At 45.4% G+C, this 20,194-nt stretch overlaps 1 protein-coding gene across 14 annotated transcripts in view; it reads right to left on the reverse strand.

Moving 5' to 3' along the window:
* RFX3 (regulatory factor X3) overlaps window positions 1–20,194 on the reverse strand; it is a 320,548-nt gene that overhangs the window by 12,953 nt on the left and 287,401 nt on the right. For all 14 annotated transcript variants that reach the window (XM_064290581.1, XM_064290578.1, XM_064290582.1 and 11 more), the window contains one exon: window positions 3,167–3,209. In XM_064290581.1, the coding sequence (XP_064146651.1) occupies window positions 3,167–3,209 (43 nt within the window). The remainder of the gene's footprint in view (window positions 1–3,166; window positions 3,210–20,194) is intronic.

The raw sequence follows: 20,194 nt of genomic DNA on the forward strand, positions 1-20,194 counted from the left end.
TAACTAAACATGTACCTATACCTATGGTTAGATCTGGCTTATTACATTGATTCACAGAAGCAGAGTCAGGGCTCTGTTATATTCAGTTCTCTGGCACAGCACGCACAGAGGAAGTTGGGCTCTTTCTAAGCAGTGCACGGACTAGTTCTACCAGCTGGGCCACAGCCACGGCAGGGATTGCTGTTCATGCAGCTGCCCACAACGGGCTCCTGGCTCTTCTCCTGTCATCAACTGGGGCAAAGATGGTTCCAAACAGTGACGGGAAGTAGCAGGACCTCCAGGTACGGTTGTGCAGGTTGTGCACTGTGCCAGCTCCTGAGAAGCGGTGTGTGTGATTATAAAGGTTGAGATGAACACGTACTGACTGGAAACGATGTCTGTAACGCGTCATTAAGTGAAAAACAAAGAAATGCTCGTAGATAAGGCAAAAGATGCCTTGGCCCATCTACTTCATGCCGTTACTGGTTTGCCTCTGGAAAATGAACTTGCTAATGTAAGTCTCCACATTCAAAGGCTAAAGGGGAGCAGGGGGTGCCATGCATGAGGTAGACATCGGTTTTATCAAGAAGGGTATAATTGAAAGATGCTTATATGATTCTTTTTGGTTTTATTTTGCTCTTGCATCTGTTTATAAACAAAAAATGCCAGGAAGCGTTCTCACGCCAAAGCCTAATGGTGGTACTCTGTGACTGCGCAGTTTTACTTTCCAGTAGTTTCTAATTCTCTGTATTTGTGATGGCGAGTGCTCTGTGTCCGCGTGGCTGGGCTGTGACTCTCAATGGTCTGGCAGACACTATGCGGTCACCTCCCCTTCTGTGATCTGATGTGAACAGCCAATCAGCCTGAAGTGGGGTTTCCCTGGGCGTGTGGCCTGCATTCATGATCCAAACAAATGCTGTGGCAAAGCTTGCTCTATCCACCCTGCTGTGCTCTCGGCATCTGACCTCCATCCGCCCTGCTGTGCTCTTGGCATCTGACCACTATCCGCCCTGCTGTGCTCTGGGCATCTGACCTCTATCCGCCCTGCTGTGCTCTCGGCATCTGACCTCTAGTTCTTGGGAGTGAGCCAGCAGAGGCCTCCGGCCTGCAGCCTGACCTGCAGATTTTGGGTTCACCAGCTCCTGCAACCGTGTGAGCCAGCAGAGGCCTCCGGCCTGCTGCCTGACCTGCAGATTTTGGGTTCACCAGCTCCTGCAACCATGAGAGCCAACAGAGGTCATTAGCCTGTCGTCTGACCCATGGATTTGGGACTTGGCAGCCTCTCCCAAACACGTGAGCCATTTCCTTGAAGTAAAATTTTCTCTCTATATATGTATCTATATAGGCTTCACTGGTTTTGCTCCTCTAGAGAACCCACTCTATGACAGTATTACCTGAGATTTTTCTGTACAGCCAGTATTTTATCATCAAGAAAATAATTCTCATTTTGTGGAAGAAAATCCTCAAAAACTCTTGAGAGTTCACATTCAGTCATTAGTTTCTGAAACGTGCCTGTTTGGCCACACGTTAAGAGGCACTGTGTCTGGGGTGAACAGGACCCGCAGGCCACACCACAGGGAGCCAGGGGGAGGGAGGAGCCTGCTTCTCTGTGCCTCTCCATCACCCTAACCTTTATCTACCAATGTTCCTGCACCTCAGAAACAGTGTTAAAATAACACAAGAGGCAGCACTGAAAGGAAAAAAATGGTTTTCAAGCTGGTAGGGGGTGGAGAGGGAACAGGGGATGGGAAAGTCCTTTCATTTACCCCGTGGTGGATGGAAACAGCAGTGGGATAATGGTCAGAAATAAACTTAAGTGCGCCAATCAGTGTACTTAGGGCCACTTGTGGAGACAGGGTTCCTTTGGGTAGAATATAAAACAATCACCCAAAAGCAAGGTCTTTCTCCAGTTCCTCGGGACAAATTTAATGCCCCTGCAATTCCACAGACATCCTGTTGTTGTTCTTGTGTGCCATTAAGTCAGTTCTGACTCATACTGACCCTACAGGACAGAAAAGAACTGCCCCATAGGGTTCCCTAGGCAGAAATCTTTATGGGGGAAGATCGCCAGGTCTTTTCTCCCACGGAGCGGCTGGTGGGTTTGAACCACTGACACTTTGGTTAGCAGCTGAGTGCTTAACCGCCCAACCTCGTTTCCCCTCAAGCCCTGTTCTTTTTACCACGTGATTCTGAAGACCATGAGGTTCTTCAGGACTGTGTGTCATAGAATCATATTAGAGTGGCGATGTCTGTATTAAAATTTAAGGGGTATATATGTCGCCTTTTCATCTATGCCCCTACTGACCTTCCTTTACAGTAAATTTCTTTTTTCTAATTTTATTTATTTTGTTATTGTTGTTGAGCATATATACAACAAAACACACATCAATTCAACGGTTTCTACATGTACAATTCAGTGACATCGACTACATTCTTCAAGTTGTGCAACCATTTTCACCCGCCTTTTCTGAGTTGTTCCTCCCCCGTTCACATAAATCACTGCCCCCACGCTTCCTATTTAAACTTGTGAGTTGCTGTTATTAATCTGATCCCATATAGATAGTTTTTCAAAGAGCATAATGCTCAAGGCAGACATTCGGTACTAGCTTAGCTAAACTATTGTTTGGTTTTAAGAAGACTTCAGGGGATATTTTTGCTTTAAAGTTCACAGATGATTTCAGGGCAATAGCACTGAGGGCTCATCCAGGCTTCGTGGCTCCAGGAAGCCTGGATACTGTACATTTCATTATCATCTCTGCCTTCTCCTCCTACTGAGAGTGTGACCTGGTGAGGTGGGGAGGCTCAGGGCCCAGAGCCTCACCTGGTGGACCTGGTAGACCTTGAATAAAACTGTCAGGCCCAATTTTATCTCTTCCCTCCAGGACTCCAGCAAGAGCCAGAAAGTTTCCTGTTACTTTTGTTGTAAATTTCAGGCAACAAGCCGAAAGGAGTTTGAAACCGTCTTTAAATTAAATTCTCTGCAGTTTGTAGGCCCCACGTAAAGAAGGCGGGGCGGAGAGGAAAAAGGAGAAATAATGAAGGCTCCCAAAGAACGCAGATGTCACCCTCACCTGGACTTTGTGCCGCTTCCACCACACAGAGCGCTGGAGCATGCACTACGTTTTCTCCTATGAGAATTTCTCCATTAAAAAAGAAAATAGAAGTTCATACTCTTTTCAATCCTTACCTTTATCCAGATTTCCAGGAGACACGGCGTTTAAATCACCGAACTGCAAAACAATAGTCATTTGTGCAACAGTTACTATCAGGCAGAATCCAGTAACAGTCTATTAGCCCACAGTGAGAGCGCCACAGCCGGACTTTGTAAAACCGTAAACTAAGGACCGTTCTGAATTCCGACTACCCGGGTCACAGGATTTTCCCATCAAACTTGTCCAATCTGAACAGTTCAAACTATGTCACAATTTAGCTGTTTCAGCCTCTTTGCAAAAGGGTAACAATTTCTCCTGATTTCCACACTCCATTTTACCTTTTATTATTTCTACTGAGCAATGAAGAAGTAGGGACGCCTTACCCAAAGGACCCCCGGAAGAGGACTACATTTGGAAAAACTCCAATCAAGCAGGCCGTGTCAGCCCCGGTCCCTGGGCCTGGCCCAGGAGTCCACCTGGAGTCTCTAGATTTGAGAAACACGGTTCAGCTGTTTGGTTGAATAGCTTTTAAAGTTTTTGTTAGTACAAGTGAAAAACATGAGAGTCTCAGGTTGACAGGAGTTACTTTTCACAAAATCTTTAATTTGAGGCTTTTATCTTGTCAACTAGTGGCTCTATTTGCTAAGGTAGCAGGGTCCCACTTTAAATAAGAAAGGCATCTGAGCATTACCAATGCAAACAAAAAGAGCTTAAAACAGTATGGTGCAGTTAATAACCTCCAGCTTAGACAGTATTTCCTACCTCGGTTCAATAGCTTGATCACTATTCTACAGCGAGAAAATACATTTGGGGGGGGGCTTACAGTGAACAAAAATGGATATACCAAATAAAGGAAATCAAATAGCAGAGGTAACAAAGCTAAGCGGAAAAAGGTGAAGTGGAGCCTTGAAGCACCCACTTCCTAAATGGTCACAGCACTTTTTTTTTTTTAAGCTGAAGGTTCAGAATAAGTCATTATTGGAAATTCAGATTTGTCAACAGGCTTAGGAAGGATGAGACAGAACTCTACTTACATTTGGAGGTTTGCTTATAAAGAGTTCCATGACAGGAGTATTTTTTCATCTATAAGGTATGTCCCTAAAGTAATAAAACTGATCTTATTTTGCAAACATATACACATAATTTTTTTTTTTCTTCACCTAAAGGAGTTCTTCACAGTAGCTGCCTTGGGGGCCTATGTATTTATTCCAAAGTCCAAGATTCTGGAATTCCTCTGTGATAACCAATTTCAAGAGCTAGCTCATGTATCATGCGAGGAAGCCCATCTGGTTACTTTACATTCCATCATCATTCCAAACAGTATTCCAACTATTCTTGACTGCACTTGGTCCTGGAAAGATTGCTGACTTCTCACCACAATCAAATTCATCTTTGCCACAATTTAGGATTTTGAAAACTAGCGCGCCATTTTACTCATTATTTCTTAGCCGTTCTGGGCAGTTCAGAAAGAGGCATTCTTCAACATCCTGAGCCGCGGCAGCGTTTCTGGACCAAATGTGTAGCCTTCCTAGGGGACCGCTGTGAAGGGGCCCCGGGTCTCTTGGACACATCGCTCCCAGTGTGCTTCTCTGAAAGTCTGTCCTGTCACTTCACAGTTACATCCCACTGGGGGGAAAACACAGAGTCACAACCACTGAACTCTCTCTTTAAAGTTGTTCTCGATCCAGTGGTTCAGACAGTTGTAATATTTGAAATAAAAATGACAGTTCTAATTCTGTAGGATTTCTTGAATTTAAGTATATAATCTAAGCAACAACAACAAAACCACAGGGACTGTTTATTCATTTTGGGGTATTATTTAAATATTTTAGAACTATAAACACAGAATGCCCAAAGCTGAAGGATCTTTTATAAGTCATTTCTCAGTGACACAACACATTAAGATTTTTATTTATTTTAAATGATTACTTAAGAACACTTAAGATCCAACTCTGGAATCAAGTTGGCAACGATGCATCCTGACTCTACCTCTTACCTACAAAAGGTGAACATTACATTTTTGAAAAATCTCTACAAGTTGTTTGTGACTAAATTATTACTGTCATGAATGATTTATAAAAGCACTACAAGTGGCTAAAAAAAACTAAACATATTTGAAAATATTTTCTTCCAAAGAAACATTGCTTTTAGTTGCTACTTAACCCTGGAATTATGACAACTTCTTTAACACAAAAATTTTTCCTTAGAAAGTGTTATGGATTGAATTGTGTAACCCCCACCCCCAAATGTGTGTCAGCTTGGCTCCTCCATGATTCCCAATAGTGTGATTGTTCACCATTTTGTCAGCTGATGTGATTTTCAGTGGAGCTTCCAGACTTTTTTTTTTTTCTTCCTAGTCTGGAAAAAAAAAAAATTTTTTTTTTTTTCCAGACTAGGAAGAAAGGTCTGATGATCTACTTCCGAAAATTAGCCAATGAAAACCCTATGGAACAAAATAACACATTGACCCCTTTGGTTTGGACATGTCATCAGAGGGGATCAACCGCTGGAGGAGGACAACATGTCTGGTGAAGTAGAGGGCCAGAAAAGGCAAGGGGGACCCTCAGTGTGGTGGGGGCGACTCTCAGTGGCACTGGCATAATAGCCACAAAGGTGGATACAAATATGCAGGCGATTGTAAGGATGACACAGGACTGGGCAACGTTCATTCTATTGTACATAAGGTCACCATGAGTTGGAGTCGGCTGGACAGCAGGCAGCTATCTATCGATGTACCCATCTATGTACCCATCTATGTACCCATGTATCTGTCTGTCTGTCTATCAAACTTTAGAGAAGGTTTCAGAAGCATGAGGCTAATAAGGTCTTAGAAATGAGGCCCCATTGCAAGTGTTCACAGAGGTTTATGGCTGGAGCAGCAGGTCCGAGTGGCAAAAGGACACCACCAGTGGCAGGAAGACTGAGTGGGGACAGGGCAGCAGGTATGACAGATGGGGACAGGTGACAAGTCCCTAGATTAGGCTAGAGCAAATCAGAATCAGGAGAGAAGGGAGAAGTAAAAGATTTGGATTGAAAAACGATTGGGAAACCCACCCGATGCCCGCAAGGAAGTACAGAGATTATTATGAAACTAGGACTTGAGAGACTGAAGTCTTCTTTATTGTTTTATAGGCTCCCTGGCTGCCCAAAGCACTGGAGGGGGCTACTGTTCATTTATGTGTGTTACAGCTTATAAAATACATCCATGGCTCATCCTATGTAGTAGGTGTTCTCTCCAATATCATGTCCTCAACTACCATTCTCTCAATACCGCTGCCTTAAATGGGCTTCCCTGGTGGTCCACATACTCCATTCCTGTTACTCTCTGTCTCGGCACCATGCTTCCTTCCTTTAAAGCACCAGCCACAACCTGCGACGTTTGCTCTGTTTTCTTATCTGATACCTGCCTTCCCAAACACCAGGTCGGTGCCCTCAGGATAGGGACCTTACCTGAAAAGTTCATACCTGTACCTTGAACCTAGCACAGCACCTGAGATGTATTAAAGCCTGCATAAATATGTATCAAATGAATGAATCTGCTTCTTCATTTCACCTCACAACGAACTTACAGATCTGGCAAGGCAGAGAGCTTTGATTTCATTTTGCAGCTATGAAAACATGCGTGGATTTGTCTAAAGTCACAGAAGAAATATGGTGGCGTTAAATTTGAGACCAGATATTCTAGCCCTCAGTTTAGAATGTAAGAGGGTGTGTGTTTGTACATGCATGCATGTGTGCACGTGTGTGCATATGTTCCAGACATGGCAGAAGGAATGTAAGAGATTTAAAAAGGAGGAGAATATGGAACATGTGGCTAATTGCCTCCATGAACAACTGCCTCCTTTGCCATGAGACCAGAAGAACTGGATGGGGCCCAGCAACCATTACTGAACATTTTGATCAAAGATTCTATTGGAGAATCTTTGAGCAAAAGTGGGAAAATGCAGAAGGAATTTCAAATTCTCCTGGACTCCAGAGACTTTCTGGAGCCAAGGGGCTAAATGACCCCAAAACTACTGCCCTGAGATAATCTTTAAACCTTAAGCCAAAAATACCCTCTGAAGTCTTCTTGAAATCAAACAGTAGTTTAGCTTAACTAGTAAAGAATCTCAGCCTTGAACAGTACGCTCTTTTAAGAACTATCTATATGGAATCAAAGCGATAACAGCAGCTCAAAAAATTAGACAGGAAATCTAGGCGGCACTGAGTTTATGTTAATGGGGAAGGAACAACTCAGAAAATGAGGGTGAGGATGGTTGTATAACTTGAAGAATGCAATCAATATCACTGAATTGTACGTGTAGAAACAGTTGAATTGGTGTATGTTTTGTTGTGTATCGGGCCCTGGTGGCACAGGTTAAGAGCTTGGCTGCTAACCGAAAGGTTAGCAGTTCGAATCCACTAGCTGGTCCTTGGAACCCCTGTGGGGAGTTCTACTTTCTCCTACAGGGTCGCTATGAGTTGGAATCAACTCGATGGCAGTGGGTTTGGCTTGGTTTGAGTTTGCAGTGTCTATTTTCAACAACAACAAAGTGCAGTGTGGTTAGAAACACGAGGCCTTTCATGTACAGAGAAATTCAAATCCAGAGAAAGCAGGTCTGTTGTTTTCAGGAAGACTTCCTATCCTAGTAGGAAGCATTTTCCCCAGGTCCTGACCAGTCCTGACAATAAGCCCCTCCTAGACAACAGCACACAAGAGCAGACTCAAACTTGGCTGGTCGAGGCAGCCAGGGGCATCTGTTAGGCCAGGAATTTATGATGAGACCAGCAATGGCTGCTGAGCGTAACTGGACAAACAGGCAGCACAGCCAGGGCAACTGTGGGCAGAACCTGAGACCCCTTGTGTGTGACCCTCACTGGGTGGACAAACAGCTAAGGGGCAACTCACTACAGGACTATGAGGCCCGATTCCTACCCTTAGGTATAGGTATCCTGGAAGGAAACTGGCTGAGCAAAGGGGCAGGCAGCCCCCAGATGGGAAGAGACCACCGCACACCAGTCTCCAGACTCCAGCAGCAGTAGCTGACCCGTCACAGTGCGTGAGGAAGTCTTTTGCCAGAATTCTTGCACAGTGGACCCCTCAGAGGAGTCAGGGAGCCAAGGCAGCAAAAGATGCTGATCCAAGGGCTCCCAAAGAAGTAGACAAGAGAGACTGAAGGCTGGAGAGACAGGCAAAAGAGCACAGAGCTCAGGATAAAGACCTCACCTTTAAGGACACCTTCCCTGCTGGAAGAGCTGACCCCATCCTGAGGAGAAAGGATTGCTGAGTAAGCATAACCATATTTATATTATAGACACCATAGTTCTTAATATGCATGAAGCTAGTTGCTGTCAAATCTATTCCAATTCATGGCAACTCCATGTGGTACAGAGTAGAACTGCCTCATAGAGTTTCCTTGGTTGTAATCTTTATGGGCCCCCATGTTTCTGTCAGTTTTTCATACTGTGGGGATTTGTGTGTTGTTTCAACGCTGGAAGCGATATCACAGGTATTCAAATACCAGCAGGGTCACCCATGGCAGACAGGTTTCAGCTGAGCTTCCAGACTAAGAAAGACTAGGAAAAAGGACCTGGTGATCTACTTTTGAGAAGAATTAGCCAGTGAAAACCTTATGAATAGCAGCAGAACACTGTCTGATACAGTGCCAGAAGATGAGCCCCTCAGGTTGGAAGGCACTCAAAAGACGGCTAAGGAAGAGCTGCCTCCTTAGAGTCAACCTTAATGACGTGGATGGAGTAAAGCTTTCGGGACCTTCATCTGCTGATGTGGCACGACTCAAAATGAGAAGAAACAGCTGCAAACATCCATTAATAATCGGAACCTGGAACATACGAAGTATGAATCTAGGAAAATTGGAAATTGTAAAAAATGAAGTGAAATATGTAAAGATCGATATCCTAAGCATTAGTGAGCTGAAATGGACTGGTACCGGCCATTCTGAATCGGACAATCATATAGTCTACTATGCCAGCAGTGACAACTTGAAGAGGAATGGTATTGAATTCAAAAAGAACATTTCAAGATCTATCCTGAGGTACGCTGTCAGTGATAGGACGGTATCCATACGCCTACAAGTAAGACCAGTTACTATGACTACTATTCAAATTTATGCACTGACCACTAAGGTCAAAGATGAAGAAATTGAAGATTTTTACCAACTTCTGCAGTCTGAAATTCATGAAACATGTGATCAGGATGCATTGATAATTACTGGTGATTGGAATGCGAAAGTTGGAAACAAAGAAGAGGGACTGGTAGCTGGAAAATATGGCCTTGGCGATAGAAATGATTCCATAGGTCAGATGATAGACTTTTGCAAAATCAACAATTTCTTCATTGCAAACATCTTTTGTCACCAACATAAATGGCAAATATACACTTGAACCTCTCCAGATGGAATACACAGGAATCAAATCATCTACACCTGTGGAAAGAGATGATGGAAAAGCTCAATATCATCAGTCAGAACAACGGCGGGGGCTGACTGTGGAACAGACCATCAATTACACATATGCAAGTTCAAGTTGAAGCTGAAGAAAATTAGAACAAGTCCACGAGAGCCAAAGTACGAACCTGAGTATATCTCACCTGTATTTAGAGACCGTCTCAAGAAAAGATTTGACACACTGAACACTAACGACCTGAAACCAGATGAGTTGTGGAATGACATCAAGGACATCAAACATGAAGAAGGCAAGAGGTCATTAAAAGACAGGGAAGAAAGAAAAGACCAAGATGGATGTCAGAAGAGACTCTGAACCTTGCTCTTCAATGTCGAGCAGCTAAAGCAAAAGGAAGAATTGATGAAGTAAAAGAGCTGAACAGAAGATTTCAAAAGGTAACTTGAGAAGACAAAGCAAAGTATTAAAATGACACGTGCAAAGACCTGGAGATAGAAAACCAAAAGGGAAGAACACACTTGGCATTTCTCAAGCTCAAAGGACTGAAGAAAAAATTCAAGCCCTGAGTTTCAATAGTGAAGGATTCTACAGGGAAAATATTAAAGGACGCAGGAAGCATCAAAAGAAGATGGAAGGAACAGAGTCACTATACGAAAAAGAATTGGTTAATGCTCAACCATTTCAGGAGGTGGCATATGATCAGCAACCAATGGTACTGAAGGAAGGAGTCCAAGCCACAATGAAGGCACTGGCGAAAACCAAGGCTTCGGGAATTGATGGAATACCGGTTGAGATATTTCAATAAACGGATGAAGCACTGGAAGTACTCACTCATCTATGCCAAGAAATTTGGAAGACAGCTACCTGGCCAACCAGCTGGAAGAGAGCCATATTTATGCCTATTCCAAAGAAAAGTGATCCAACCGAATGTGGAAATTATTGAACAATATCATTAATATCACACATAAGTAAAATTTTGCTGAAGACCATTCAAAAGCAGCTGCAGCAGTATATTGACAGAGAACTGCCAAGAAATTCAAGCGAGGTTCAGAAGAGGACATGGAACAAGGGGCATCATTGCCAATGTCAGATGGATCCCGGGGAAAGCAGAGAATACCGGAAAGATGTTTACCTGTGTTTCCTCCTGGTGCCCCCCCCCTTTAATTGTGCTTTAAGTGAAAGTTTACAAATCAAGCCAGTCTCTCATACAAAAACTTATATACATCTTGCTATGTACTCTTAGTTGCTCTCCCCCTAATGAGACAGCACACTCCTCTCCACCCTGTATTCCCCGTGTCCATTCAGCTAGTTCCTGTCCCCGTCTGCCTTCTCATCTCCCCTCCAGACAGGAGCTGCCCACATAGTCTCAGACAGGAGCTATCCACATAGTCTCATGTGTCTACCTGAGCCAAGAAGCTCACTCCTCACCAGTATCATTTTCTATCCCATAGTCCAGTCCAATCCCTGTCTGAAGAGTTGGCTTTGGGAATGGTTCCAGTCTTGGGCTAAGAGAAGGTCTGGGGACCATGACCTCTGGGGTCCTTCTAGTCTCAGTCAGACCATTAAATCTGGTCTTTTTATGAGAATTTGAGGTCTGCATCCCACCCTTCTCCTGTTCCATCAGGGATTCTTTCTTGTGTTCCCTGTCAGGGCAGTCATTGGTTGTAGCCAGGCACCATCTAGTTCTTCTGGTCTCAGGCTGATGTAGTCTCTGATTTATGTGGCCCTTTTTGTCTCTTGGGATCATAATTACCTCGTGTCTTTGGTGTTCTTCATTCTCCTTTGCTCCAGGTGGATGGAGACCAATTGATGCATCTTAGATGGCTACTTACTAGCCTTTAAGACCCCAGACGCTACTCACCAAAGTGGGATGCTGAATATTTTCTTAATAGATTTTATTATGCCAATTGACTTAGATGTCCCCTGAAACCATGGTCCCCAGACCCCTACTCCTGCTACTCTGGCCTTTGAAGCGTTCAGTTTATTCAGGAAATTTCTTTGCTTTTGGTTTAGTCCAATTGTGCTGACCACTTCTATATTGTGTGTTGCCTTTCCCTTCACCTAAAATAGTTCTTGTCTACTATATAATTAGGGAATATCCTTCCCCTTCCCTCCCTCCCCACCCTCATAACCATCAAAGAATATTTTCTTCTTTGTTTAAACTATTTCTTGAGTTCTTATTTTTTTTTTTTTATAATAGTGGTCTTATACAATATTTGTCCTTTTGCAACTGACTAATTTCACTCAGCATAATGCCTTCCAGATTCTTCCATGTTATCAAATGTTTCATGGATTCATCATTGTTCCTTATTGATGTGTAGTATTCCATTGTGTGAATATACCGTAATTTATTTATCCATTCTTCTGTTGATGGGCACCTTGGTTGCTTCCATCTTTTTGCTGTTGGTTTACCTGTGTTTCATTGACTATGCAAAGACATTTGACAGTGTGGATCATAACAAATTATGGATAACATTGCAAAGAACGGGAATTCCAGGACACTTAATTCTGCTCATGAGGAACCTTTATGTAGATCAAGAGGTAGTTGTTCAGAGAGAACAAGGGGATACTTAATGGTGTGCGTCAGGGTTGTATCCTTTCACCATACCTATTCAATCTGTATGCTAAGCAAATAATCCAACAAGGTGGACTATATGAAGAAGAACGGGGCATGAGGATTGGAGGAAGACTCATTAACAACCTGTGTTATGCAGATGATACAACTTCACTTCCTGAAAGTGAAGAGGACTTCGAACCCTTACTGATGAAGATCAAAGACTACAGCCTTCAGTACGGATTGCACCGCAACATAAAGAAAACGAAAATCCTCACAACTGGACCAATATGCAACATTATGATAAATGCAGAAAAGACTAAAGTTGTCAAAGATTTCATTTTGCTTGGATCTACAATGAACACCCGTGGAAACAGCAGTCAAGAAATCAAACAAAGCATTGCATTGGGCAAATCTGCTGCAAAATACCTCTTTAAAGTGTTAAAAAGCAAAGACGTCACCTTGAAGACTCAGGTGCGCCAGACCCAAGCCATGGTGTTCTCAATCACCTCATATACACGCAAAAGCTGGGCAATGGATAAGGAAGACCAAAGATGAATCGATGCCTTTGAGTTATGGTGTCGGCAAAGAATATTGAATACAGCATGGACTGGCAGAAGAAGGAACAAATCTGCCTTGGAAGAAGTACAGCCAGAATGCTCCCTAGAAGCAAGGATGGTGAGACTTCATCTTACATACTTTCGACATGTTATCAGGAGGGACCAGTCCCTGGAGAAGGACATCATGCTTGGTAAAGTAGAGGGTCAGTGAAAAAGAGGAAGACCCTCAATGAGGTGGACTGACACGGTGGCCGCAACAATGGGCTCAAGCACAGCAACACTTGCGAGGATGGCGCAGGACTGGGCAGTGTTTCGCTCTGTGGTACACAGGGTCACTATGAGTTGGAACCAACTCGATGGCACCTAACAACAACAATCTTTATGGGAGCAGATTGCCAGGTCTTTTCTTTCACAGCACTCCTGGGTGGGTTGGAACTGCCAACCTTTCAGTTATCAGTGGAGCACAAACTGTTTGGGCCACCCAGGGACCTTTCTACCTGCGGAGCCAGGTTACCTGTTTAAGCCAATCTGTAATGAGTTCTCTCATAGGGGTAAGGTGGTTCTTTCCAGGGAAGCAAACGAAAACACTCTGCATAGTGCTGAGTGCAGAGTAAGCACGTGACAAACGATCACTGTTATTACAGCTGTTGTTGTTATTATTATCACCACCATCATCATCTCCTAAGAACTGAAAAGCAGACATGCAGAAGCCAGTCTGACTCCACTATCCTGGTGCCCTGGAAGACTGCCATGGGAAACAGACCTTACGTAACTGCCCTCTTAACAAAGACCAGCCATGCTGGGCAGGCAGGTAAATATTCCTGACAGAGACCACATCACACCGAGACGTCTCTGTGTGAGTCTTACAGGCAGACAGATACACTCATTGTGCACACAGGCACACTGGAATTTGTTAGTGATACATGAGAAACTTGTGTACTGGGTGGTGGGGTCAGAAGGACCCTCAGCTGGACATCCAAATGAGCTCTAGCGTTAAAGCTACACACCATGGTCTAGGAACGCATCCTGCTCCTCGGATGGTTTCTCGAGGGTCAGTCTGTGCCACCAGCTGTGCCATCAGCTGCCCGGGGGACCCTGGGAAGCCCCCATTTGTTAGCACTACACAATGGCCCTGGGAGGATCCATGCTGTCAGAGGCTAGGGTATTGGCAGGCAGTGGTTGACGGAAGTGACCCCGAGGTCACATATACAGCAGAATCCACAAAATCAATTTGACCTCATGACCCCAGGCATTCCTGCTGGCCTGGGGTCCCTGATCAGCAGCAGCAAATAAGCCAAATAGTAAAAATCTTTAACTCTCACTTTGGGAGCCTCGGCTAGTCTTTAGGAACAGTTTTTACACAGATTTACAATAAAGTGAGAGCACTGGTAGTTCACGGGTGGAATTCTCGCCTTGCATGTGGGAGACCAGGGTTTGACTCCCAGCCAGCGGATCTCGCGCGCAGCTACCATCCATCTTTCAGTGGGGGCTTGCGTGTTGCTGTAACACTTGAACTACTTCCAAAAAAAACAGTCAATGAAAACCCTATGGATCAAAACGGTCCAATCTGGAACTGATCATGTAGATGGCAAAGGACCGGGCAGCGTTTGGTTCTGTTGTACATGGGGTCACCATGAGCTGGGGCAACCTGGTGGCAGCTAACAACAACATGGTCCCATGCCGGAAACCAGTTTTTGCAGTAGCGTTAGCTTTAGATACATGCATGTAGAAAAGAATACAGGTGTGTGTGTGTGTGTACACTTTGTCAGTTTCTGCCAATGAATCATTTGCTCTAGGGAAGACCACCTTTACGACTGTCACAGGCACTAACATAGTTCCCACTGGTGGTAGGTGCCGATGAGTCGGTTATCTACTCAGAGTAGCCAGAAATCTCTGAAGTAGTTTCTATCTTACAGTTGGAATAAGATGTCTCTTTGGAATTTACTTTCATCCTTTGACTTGTGTAAATTCTATATATAGTCCTTTTCTCCCACTTCGGAATCATATCATCTTTCATTCGCCCTTACTAGTTAAGATTTAATTCCAGTCTAGCTATGGCTGTCTAGTTAGATTAATCATATTTATGTTTCTTCCCTAATGTTGCTATTTTCCTTTCTAATTGACTTATTTTCTTTGTTCCATTTTGTTGGTGGTGTTTTTCAAAGCACTGAATTAGTTTGCCTCTGATTACCACTCTGGCTGCATCCCAAGGAATGCCGCTGGGGTCTTTGTAATTTCATGAATCGTTTGACTCAACATTCAAAACCTGTTGATAAGCTATTTTTCTCCATGCAATACAATATTATTAAAGCCTTTACATGCCTTTATTTTAGGTTTTATTAATTTCAACTACTAACTTTACCTTAGTATGGTCAAAAAAGTGAAGGTGTAATTGTATACATAATTATTTGGATTATTAGAGCAGAATGCATTTTAAAAACCTAGTCCATAATTAGAAGCAAATCAAATATGGTCTTCCTGAGTAAACACAGAATCTCAGCTATTTATATACTAAAGGAAAGGGGAAGGCAACCTACCCACCTGTCTCATTTAACCCTCACAAGAGTCCTTTGAAGACACTGTCTTCATTTTTATTTTGCAGAGGAGAAAACAAGGACTCAGTGAGGATATATGACTTGCCCAGATTGCACAGGTGTGAGACAGGGAACATGGAATTTCAATTCAGGTGTGCAGGTTGGCATGGGAGAAGAGCAAAAGATGTGGAGTCAGCCTGGCCTAGGTTTGAACCACAGCCCTACACCAGCCGGCTAGGTATTCCTGGACAAGGCACACTCTGTGAGGCTTGCTCTTGTTAGGTGCCATTGAGTTGGCTCTAACTCAGCAACCCTGTGCACAACAGAATGAAACACTGCCCGGTCCTGAGCTAGCCTCACAATCGTTGCTATGCTTGAGCCCATTGTTGCAGCCACTGTGTCAATCCATCTTGTTGAGGCTTAGCTTTCCTTATCCATGAAATAGACAGGGTTACCATGAGGATTAAATGTGTTCGTGTTTGCAAAAAGAGCTAGACAGTGCTTCTACCCAAGACATATTATTTCAAAACAGACTTTTCAAAATGACAATTTTACAAACACTTGTAAATACACAAACCTGATGCCGTCGAGTCGATCTCAACTCAAAGCAACCCTGTAGGACAGAGAACTCCCCATAGAGTTTCCAAGGCTACAATCTTTATGAAAACGGAGCGGCTAGAGGGTTGGAACTATTGACATTTTGGTTGGCAGCTGAGCACTTTAACCACTGTGGCACAGGGCTCCTCACTGTAGTAAATGCCACTGATGAAATCCTAGAGCTACAGGCTAAGAGACGGTGATTTCAAAATGCAAGGCCTCCAGCAGAGCAGGGTCACGAGATGTGCTGCTTGGGAACAGAGGTGTGCGTCAGGCTGTGACTCAAGGTGAAGGTTGTCAACACCATAAACTGGATCTAGGACTGGAGTTAGAGGTTCAAGTCTACCCAGAAGAGACCCAGAAGAAAGGGCCGGTGACCTAACCCAAAAAATCAACCACTGAAAACCCAAGAGAGCACGGTTCTAGTCTGACGCACGCGGGGTCAGGTAAGTTGGGATGAACTCAACAGCAGCTGTTTTTTAAACACCATGAGGAGGGCTAGCCTGAGCAAGGATGGCGCATACATGTGTTTTGTGTGCTTGGTGACATTACGGATTGAACTGTGTCCCCCCAAATATCTGTTATAAATCCTAACCTCTACGCTTATGGTCGGAAACCTGGCGGAGCAGTGGTTGAGAGCTACGGCTGCTAACCAAAACACTGGCAGTTTGAATCCACCAGCCACTCCTTGGAAACCCTATGGGGCAGTTCTACTCTGTCCTATATGGTCGCTATGAGTCGGAATCAGTTCTTTAAAAATACTTATGGTTATAATCTCATTTAAGAATGAGTTGTCTTTGTTATGTTAATGAGGCAGGCTCAGTTTAGGGTGTATCAGGAGTAAATGTCTTTTGAGATATAAAAGAGATTAAAAGCAAGCTAGCAAGAAGAGATGGGGGAAGAGAGATGTCAAGCCACACGAAGATTGCCTAGGAGCAGAAGCTCAGAATAGACAAGGGCCTTCCTCCAGAGCCGACCGTGAGAGAAAGCCTTCCCCTACAGCCCGCACTCTGAACTGGACTTCTAGCCCTCTAAACTGTGAGAAAACAAACTTCTCTGTGTTAAAGCCACTCCCCTGTGGTATTTCTGTCATTGCAGCACTAGAGAACTAAGACAGGCGGTGATCATAGAGCTGGAAACAGCTGGTGAGCTCAGGATAAAATCAGCAAGTGGACCCAGGCTTAACCAGTGCCTCCTCTCTCTGCTCTTTGGAGAATCCAGTCAAAGTGTGAGGCCCTTTCGGCTTCTCCAACAGAAGAAGGAGGATCGTTCGTTCACGCGCAGATTTGGAACTTCGGGGCCCAATCTGAATTTTCTCAATGCTCTGTACTTAGTTTGACCTTTGTTGTGCTCTGAATTTTACAAATCATACATAGCTGCTTTGACTTCAGTTCCATTAACCTTAATTAATAGAACCGATCAAAAAGAACATGGCAACTATTTGTGGCTGTTTTTGATGATGATGGACATGTCTTCCAATTTCTGTCATTAAGGGCTACTCTTTTCTTTAAATATCTCCCAAGTGAGATTCAAATTAACCAAAGCATTTTATGTTGCCATTTGTACAGGGTTTCACAACTGCGGGAAAACAGTTGCTGTCTTTAAAGCAATTTCCGGTTTTATAAAGTTTGTAAGCAATGCTAGCGCTCCGCTTGGTAAAGCCTCGTACTCCTCAGTTCTTTTTTTGTCTGTGGTGTACTTTTCTATGTACTTCCAAAGAGCTCTTATTGCAGCCTGCTGAGAGGCTGAGATTTCTGGCAGTTTGCTTCACACAAAGGCAGACCTGCCCTGCGTTCCTGGCGGACCTGCTCCTTGGGGCCGGCCAGCAGTCCCAGCAGGGTATGCCGTTGGCCTTCTGTGAATAAATAAACCCACTGCCGTCGAGTCGATTCCGACTCACAGTCACCCCACGGGACAGAGTGGATCCGACTCACAGCCACCCCACGAGACAGGGTGGATCCGACTCACAGCCACCCCACGGGACAGGGTGGATCCGACTCACAGCCACCCCACGGGACAGGGTGGACCCGACTCACAGCCACCCCACGGGACAGAGTGGATCCGACTCACAGCCACCCCACGAGACAGGGTGGATCCGACTCACAGCCACCCCACGGGACAGGGTGGATCCGACTCACAGCCACCCCACGGGACAGGGTGGACCCGACTCACAGCCACCCCACGAGACAGGGTGGATCCGACTCACAGCCACCCCACGGGACAGGGTGGACCCGACTCACAGCCACCCCACGAGACAGGGTGGATCCGACTCACAGGCACCCCATGGGACAGGGTGGAGAACTGCCCCACAGCCACCCCACAGGACAGGGTGGAGAACTGCCCCACAGCCACCCCACGGGACAGGGTGAACTGCCCCACAGTCACTCCACGGGACAGGGTGGAGAACTGCCCCACAGCCACCCCACAGGACGGGGTGGAGAACTGCCCCACAGCGTTTCCAAGGCTGTGATCTTTAGAGCAGCGGATCACCAGCTCTTTCTCTCATGGAACAGCTGATGGGTTTGAATCCCACTACCTTTTGGTTAGCAGCTGTGTGCTTAGCCACTACTCCACCGGAGTTCCTATTCTGTGAATAGGGTGGCACGTTTTCATCTTGCTTCTAACTGTCCTGGCCTTTCTGCCCCCTCTGGGACACAGCTAGCTGTGTTCCTTCATATCAGTTTCACAACCTCTGAGAAGCACTCAGGAGTGAGTGCACAGGCAGCGAAGGGTTTGTGTGACAAAGAAAACAGGCCTTCATTCTTCTGAGGAGAAAGAGCTTCAAAAGCATCAACGTTTGCACGACTTAGGTCCAAGCGAGGGTGCCTCTGGTCTCCCCGTGGCCACAGCGCTCCCCCGGTGTGAGGAGTCCACTGGATCCAGGGGAGGTGCCCTCCTGGGGCCTGTGTGCCCTGACCCGTCCAGACTCCTGTTAGCCGAGACCCCAGCACCCCTGCCTGGAGGCCTCCAGTTCCGCTCTAGGCCCGTGCAGGTTACTTCCTCAGGCGCCCCCTTCAGGGGGAAGAAAGGACAGCAGCTGTCTGCAAGGGGCGGACACCACCTGAGCACTGGTGTCCAGTGTGGACATTGAGGTGTCCACGAGAAGGAGCACCAGGCTGTCCATGGTATGGGATGGGTGTCCACAAGAAGGAGCACCAGAGTGTCCATGGCATGGACCGGAGTGTCCACAAGAAGGAGCACCAGCATGTCCAAGGCATGGGGTGGGTGTCCACAAGAAGGAGCACCACGCTGTCCATGGCATGGGGCAGGTATCCACAAAAAGGAGCACCAGGCTGTCCATGGCATGGGGCAGGGTGTCCACAAGAATGAGCACAAGGCTATCCATGCCATGGGGTGGGTGTGACGTGAAGAGAAGAGGGCTTGTGTGGGGCCAGAAGCTGCCTCTGTCTATGTAGCCATTTTCTGGCACGGAAATCAGAGAGGCCTGAGCATCTTAAATTCAAAGCCGGCCTTCCAGCTCATCAAGATTTATTTTTCAAGGTAGGTGGGTAGAACAGATTTTATTTATAGTTTGAGTCGTAACTTTTCAATATTTAGACATATGGAACCCTGGGCCCTGCAGACGGGAGGGTGGGCCTGGCAACAGATGCTGTGGATTGGTAAGCCGGTGGGTGGGCGAGAAGGAACCTTGATGCTCCCAGCTCAGTCAGGATGGGCTCGCTTCTTAATTTTGGTGATCTCATTTCTGTTTTGGAAACCATCAACTGGAGAGATGATCACACTGGAGGGTCAATGGCAGGAAGGGGGCGCATGTGGAAACATGTTCCCTTTGTACCAAGAAAACCTTTACAACAAGCATTTATCAGTTTTGAAGGGCTTGTGCTAGGATCACCCCAAAAAACCCAATCCCGTTTGCTGTTGAGTCACTTCCAATTCACAGCAACCCCATAGGACAGAACAGAATCACCCATAGGACTTCCAAGGAGCGACTGGTGGATTCAAACTGTTGACCTCTTAAGTAGCAGCCTTGCTCTTAACCACTGCACCACCAGGGCTCAAGGCCCATATTTCTTGTAGAAACCTCTCATTTTACAGCAGTGTAATACACGGATGGTATAAAGAAAAGCAAAAAACAATTCCTGTGACTATAGGAACGTGCACCTCTCCAACAAGGGCTATTTATAAGCAGAGCCGGCAACCACCATCTACACCTGGGGCCACAGGCACAGACACCTGAAAGGTTATCTCAAAGCCAGAGCGCTGAACTAGGCACAGGCTAACAGAGTGTGGTTGAGGGGCCAGCAGGTGGCGCTGTCACGCTTCATCCCCGCCTGGAATCTTTACACACAGCAGGCTCCCCGTTTGGGGCTGTCCACAGCACTATCAGACTATCTCTTCCTGAACAAATAGGCTATAGGCGGACTTTGCTGAAGGGGCCTGTGTGCTGAGCTTTGC

The sequence above is a fragment of the Loxodonta africana genome, chromosome 9 (genome assembly GCF_030014295.1).
Source record: "Loxodonta africana isolate mLoxAfr1 chromosome 9, mLoxAfr1.hap2, whole genome shotgun sequence".
NCBI lineage: Eukaryota > Metazoa > Chordata > Mammalia > Proboscidea > Elephantidae > Loxodonta > Loxodonta africana.